Below are 6469 nucleotides of genomic sequence, written 5' to 3'. Positions count from 1 at the left end.
TGAATTAAAGAGTGCTAGACACTCCATCTGTCTTTTCCTCTCTACCCAGGACAAGTAATCAGGGCTCAGTAATTTTGCCCTTGGCAACTACAAGAACGTTTTAGTTGACATTTCAAATCTGTGGCTCCTCAGGCAACACACAGGTTAGACTTAAATTTAAGCAGATGAATAATCCTGTGGTTATTCAATAGAGAGTTGTTCAATCCTGTTTTTCTGAACAAGCGTAGAATTAAATGATGTGGAGTAATAGGAAGGATGCTCTTCAAAAACAAGGTCACAGTGTGGGGAGAGTTGAGACAAGAGGCTGGTGAATTTGCAGATGCTCTAAGTAAACGTATAAAGCCTGTAAAGAAAACTATTCAATGACATTTTAGAATTGTAACATGCATAGTCACTAGTAATGTCAACTGAATTAATAAAGAGCGTTATAAACAAAAATCTGCCAATTTTTTGGGGGAAGTAAATGAGTTGCAAAACCAGTCAGACTAGTTGTTGCCAAGGTGGAATTCTACCTGTTTTGTTATTGTAATCACGGGTCGTTGTAACTAATTGCTCCTTTTGTATTGGTAAGGCCCTGCCTGGGGCTAAATTGTACTTCTCCCCAGACAGTGAGGGGAGGAGACGTGGGAGGGGGGCATCAGAGAGAATGCAAAAGAACCTCGAGACCAGCATGCCATGGGAAGTTAATACCCCAAACTTACCGAAAAGACCCCAAAAACAACGAGCCAATGCAGAATTAAGAAATTAGAGTGATGTCTAGACGTGAGGAACAGAGAGCTGAGCCTGCAGAGATGCTGAGAATCTTTATTGCCCCTCACCCTCAGCAGAGATTCTCATCTGAAACCGAGATCCCGAGCCGGCAGTAACTAGAGAGTGTCAAAATCGGGGTCACGCTCTCCTGCTCTCGTGAGAACGGGACCCCCAACTCTGCCCCCAGTGGGGCATTCCTCCTGCTCCGAGTCGCTTTGGGAGAGACGACGGAGACTGCAGACCGTCTCCGTGGAGCTTCCCAGTCTTGAGCTGATCACTCTTTAATAAAGGCATTAAAAGGACGAAAAGTCTCCTGCCCTGTTCGTTTCAAAGAGTATGGAAGAAATTAAATTAACAACATGGTTTGTCATTCTTTAGTGAAGCTCTCATGACATGATGAAAACTTTCCTTATTAGAGAATACTGAACAGTGTAAGACTGTCATATCTCTGGTTTGCTGTACATGAAGAAGTCAAGAACTACCAAGAAAACAATGAAAGCATAAAATAAGGCAATGAATACTCAGCAAATAACCTGATATTTCAAGACAGTCTTGAGTGCATATAAACTCATATTAACACTTTGGCTATGCAATAACCCTTCATGTGTTTGTTACAAGTTAAATAGTTCCAAATTTTTAATTATTCATTATACATATATGGATGGCTACAGAAAACAAAACTGTGCTTTGAAAAACATCTAACATAATTTTAAGTAAAGTTCCTAAAGACATTCAGATAAACACTTAATAGCCAAAATTAACAATACATTTCCAGTAAGAATAATAATTTCCATTGGAATGCATGCTGCTGAACAAAGATCTTCATGCAGTTTACAAAAATAGATAATTAGGCTATATACAGATTTACACTATATGAAATCCAGGTAATGATTTATTTGGGGTCAACACAACAAATTACAAAAGGGAAAGGCTTCAAAAGGAGAGAGAGTAGGTTTAGATTAGATATTAGGAAGAAAATCTTGACTATGAGGTTGTGGAGGCACCAACATGGGTCACCAGAGCAGCTGTGGATGCACCGTCACTCAAGGTGCGTGAGAACAAGTTTCTGAGCAAGGGTCTGAGCAACAGTGTCTAGTGCAAGCTGTCCCTCTCTACCAATGGCAGGAGGGTCAGACCTAGAGGATCTCCAAGGTCCCTTGTACCCCAAACCATTCTATGGTTCTTTGATTCAATGTTGTTCCACCCTCCATGACCCCCGAGCCATGGATCCCCACAGTGCCCAGAACATGGAACCCACCTCACCGTGACATCAGCCCCGGGGCACCACGGGCAGCGCAGCTGCTGCGGGCAGTGCGGCTGTGACTGTGCTGCTGCACGGAGCTCTCAGTGCTTGCAGCTGACTCGTGCCTCTGGCAGCCATGCATGGGCTCGGCCTCCTCGCCATGGCTGGAATGGTGCAGGGGACATGGGACAACTGCGGGTAAGTGGCCCCAGGCCCAGGGAAGGAGCCATGGCAACACTTGCGGCCTTCCCTGGAGGGGACGTGCCTGTCCCCCATGGCCAGGCCACAGCTTCCCACCCACCATGGGAAGCCTCAGTTCCTTGCCAGCAGCCAGGTGCTGGCACGGACAGACACACACCCCATGGGCTTCCCTGGCCTGCTGTGTGTGCAAGCCCTTGTGGGGAGGGCAGAGGGCTGAGCTTCAGCCTGAGCCACAGCAGGCCATGAAGCAGCATGGAAATGACTTTCTGCTTGCAGATGGACTTGCGGCCTCCGACCCATGGTGTCTGACTCCATACCTCATGAGGATGGCATGACACGCATCGTGGGTGGCACAGGTGCCAAGCCAGGGGCCTGGCCGTGGATGGTCAGCATCCAGCATCCGATGATACCAGGTTCAAAGCATTGGTGTGGAGGGTCTCTCGTCAATGAAGAGTGGGTCCTCACAGCAGCCCACTGCTTTGACAGGATCAAGTAAGGAGGAGCAGGGAATGGGGACATCTCCACAACACTAGCAGGTGCCCTGTCAGCAGCACCACCTGCTACTCCCATGCCCTTTCCTCTCAGGCACCCAGGCTGCCACAGTGCTCAGGAGAAGCCTGGGCTCGTGCCAAGGCTTCCTGGCAGCCTCCAGCTTGACATTCCCCCAGCCTAAGATGTGTGAGGGCACTCACACCTGCCAGAGCACTGCTCCCTCTCTGCCTTTCCAAGCAGACGTCTGGCAACTGCTGGGCTGCTGAGGCACATGGCTCTGCTCCCTCTCAGCCCTCTCTCCATCTTCCTTTCAGGAGAATCAGCATATTGAATGTGGTGATTGGGGCCACCCAGTTGACTAAGCCAGGGCCTGGGGCACAAGTGCGCAAGATTAAGAAGCTATTTCGTCACAAAAAATATAAGAGAAGTGATATAAGTAATGACATTGCCTTGCTAGAACTGAATGAGCCTGTTGACTGCAGCCCCTACATCCAGTTGGCCTGTGTGGCTGACCCCACCCTAAGAGTCTCAGAGCTGCAAAACTGCTGGATTGCTGGTTGGGGTTTAACCTCAGAAGGAGGTGAGTTCCCAAGAGAGACTCCTGCCTGCAGAGCTAGCTCAGCACACTGGAGAGACAGCTTGGGCTTCCCCACAGCAGAGGCCATACCCAGGCTGCAGGACGTACACCTCTGCAGAGATAGGCCTGGCCTGCTCCCCAAAGGCTGGCAGCAGGGTCACAGAGCCCCAGTGCCTCTGCACAGGCAAAGCTACCAGGGAAAGGGTATCCCTTTCAGGGGAGGGGGAGAACTGGCAAGGAGCTGCTGGGAGCTCATTCCTTTCTCTGCTCACAGATGAAGACTCAAGTGATCACCTCCAGGAGGCCAAGGTCAAGCTCATCGATCTCCAGCTCTGCAACAGCAGTGGATGGAATGCAGGGGAAATCCATCCCTACAACTTGTGTGCTGGTTACCCAGAGGGCGGCATCGACACCTGCCAGGTAGGAACATGCCAAAAGCCACTCAGCCCCAGCAGCAGCAGCAGCCAGGGAAGCACCACCCCAACATAGCCCAGGGCCTGCTTTGCCCAGCCACTCAGTCACCCTCCCAGCCCCAGCTCCCCCTGACTGCTGTGGGGGCTTCCCACACACTCCCCATCCACACCTGCCTGACCAGGCCTCCCCTTGTGCCAGAAAGCCCAGAAAGCCCAGCTAGAGCTCTTGGCAGTGAAGGTGTCCTGGTGCCAAAGTTCCATCTTCTGCACATCCAGGACTCCTGTGCAGAGGGGACAGAGAGAGCCCTACCCTATAGGACCCCTTGCCATTCACAGCCAAGCTTCTGGAGGCTGCAGCACCTGAAGACAGTTCTGACAGGGGCAGTGAGAGAGAAGGAGACAGCCTCAGTGCTGACAGAACCACCCAACACCACCTTCACCACCTTAATTCTCTGTGCTCTGCTGCAGGGTGACAGCGGTGGTCCTCTCATGTGCCAGGACAACAATGCTGACTCCTGGTGGGTTGTCGGAGTGACCAGCTGGGGGAAAGGCTGCGCCAGAGCAAAGCTGCCTGGAGTCTACACCTCCACTCAGGACTTCTATGACTGGATTCTGGCCCAGATGGGGCTGAGCCCATTTGGAAGTGCTTTCTGAACAGCAAGATGGGCAGAATCCAGAGTACATTGCAGTGCACACAAGTATTTTCTGCTGGGGCAATGCCTGCTGATCCAAAGGCAGCCTCAGGGTCAAAACCCTGCTCTGTCCTGACCACACTGCTGTGTACACGCAGACAGTGGAGATGACTTAGGTGTTGAAGTAAAGTTGCCTCTGGTCACAGGGAAGCGTCTTATCAGTGTAATTCCAACCCTGGGCAAAGTAAGGACTGCCACAATTGGCAACTGCAGAATGAGCCTGAGGGCAGATGTGCCAGGCACAAAGGGACAGAGTAGCTCCAAAGAGCCACTCACAGCCAGAGTGCATGGTCAGAGAGGAGAGTGCTCTGAGCCACCATGGGCTGGAGGAACCTGCTACCTCAAGCCTTGGAAGAGGATAGGAAAAAAGCAGATACCTCGGGGCTGGTACTCCAATGCACATGGGCTTCTGATTAGGACCTGGTGAGAGCCTGGACTAAGGGAACAGATCTGGGAAACTCCCAAGCATGACAAGGGAAACTCCTGGCTCCTGACTGGAGTGCCAGTGCCCTTAGGCAGAGCCACATTTCACAGGCAGCAAAGGGGGATGGATGTGCCAGGTGGTCACACTTCACAGATGCTCAGAGGAAGAGCTGGGGTCATTCTGGGGAGAGGAACCTGGCAGGAACAGTAGGAATGCACACCAGGAATGCTGTGGAAGGCCAAGGTGAGTGGGCCAACACCACCTGCAACACCACTGTTGACAAATACTCCAGCAGTGGTGCCCTTAGGTGCCATCTGGGCTGCCAAAGTACTGAGGAAACTCCCCTGTGTGACCATTCCAGAGGCACAGGTGGCTCCAATGAGCCTATGGTTGCCCTGTTTGATTCCCTACCCATGCCACTCTCACCCAGTCAGAGCAGGTTTCCATACCCATTCAGCCTCAGCATTCCCCCAGCAGATTCACAGATGTCACGTTCCATAAGGAGCCACCAGCTCCTGCTGCAGTGCTCAGTGTCCATTCAAATCCTGGCCAGTGCCACAGCTCCCTGTGCCCTCTGTTATGCAAAGCATGGGCAGTTCACAGCCTCTGGTCCCAGGCTCCTGCCAGCCAGAGCTCAATCTGCAGCTGGCACTGCAGCTGCACACCCAGCTCCCTGCCCCAAATGGATTCCTCAGCTGCTGCCTGCCCCAGGGACTGCACAGCCTCATCCTGCAGGAAGAGGGGCCTAAAGAAAACAGGGCAGGTTCTTACAAGGGCAGGTCCTGATAGGACAAGGGGCAATGTCTTTACTGGGACAGAGGGTATTAGTAATCACATATCCTCTGAACAGAGAGAGACATAGCTCTCTCCCAGGATTTTCCTGGGAAGCTGTGAGAAAGCTCAGAGAAAAGGATGAGAAACAATTCTTATCGCCACTTGCTGCACCTGTTGTTGTGCACATGTGGAATGTGTTATGGAGATTTGTTTACCAAAGGGTGATTTTTTAAATTGAACTCTGGTGATGGTGTTTTGGATGCATTGACCAATTGGATCCATGTGTGTGTCATGACAGTGTGGCAAGGGTGATGGGTTTTTCTTAATAGTATAGTATAGTGTAGTATAGTATAGTATAGTATAATAAAGCAATTGATCAGCCTTCTGCAATCATGGAGTCAAATGCTCATTATTCCCACATTGGGGACATCGTGCTAAAATAAAGGTAGCTTCATCTGGGATCATAGGAAAGAAATCTTGATTGTGACAGTACTGAGACAAAGGCACGGGTTGCCCAGAGCACCTGTGGATGCCCCATTCCTCAAAGTATTCAAGTACAACTTCTGAGCCAAGCTCTGGACAACTGGTTCTAGTAAAGGCCATCCCTCTGTGCCCAAGGCAAGGTTGTTGGAGCTAAATGATCACCAAGGTCCCTTCCAGCCCAAACCATTTTGTGGCTCACTGATTCCATTTTTCCTCTCCCCCAGTGGGTCCCCGTGCCACAGAACCCCATAGTGCCCAGAACACAGAACCCCCTGCTCTGTGACATCAGCCCCGGAGCAGCATAGACAGCGCAGCTGCTGCGGGCAGTGCGGCTGTGACTGCGCTGCTGCACGGAGCTCTCAGTGCTTGCAGCTGACTCGTGCCTCTGGCAGCCATGAATTGGCTCCGCCCCCCCCTCCC

General features: G+C 51.2%; 1 protein-coding gene across 1 annotated transcript in view; it reads left to right on the top strand.

Moving 5' to 3' along the window:
- The first annotated feature begins 2129 nt into the window (after window positions 1-2129).
- The window catches only part of LOC102031427 (transmembrane protease serine 9-like), a 6505-nt gene continuing 2165 nt past the window's right edge, over window positions 2130-6469 (top strand). The window contains 5 exon segments of the mRNA XM_031059486.1: window positions 2130-2191; window positions 2471-2686; window positions 3001-3266; window positions 3538-3683; window positions 4145-4374. Of these exon segments, the coding sequence (XP_030915346.1) occupies window positions 2130-2191; window positions 2471-2686; window positions 3001-3266; window positions 3538-3683; window positions 4145-4374 (920 nt within the window).

This window comes from Geospiza fortis, unplaced genomic scaffold, assembly GCF_000277835.1.
Source record: "Geospiza fortis unplaced genomic scaffold, GeoFor_1.0 scaffold41, whole genome shotgun sequence".
NCBI classification, from domain to species: domain Eukaryota; kingdom Metazoa; phylum Chordata; class Aves; order Passeriformes; family Thraupidae; genus Geospiza; species Geospiza fortis.
Note: the sequence above shows the minus strand (reverse complement) of the source record. Positions and strands in the feature narration are given on the sequence as shown.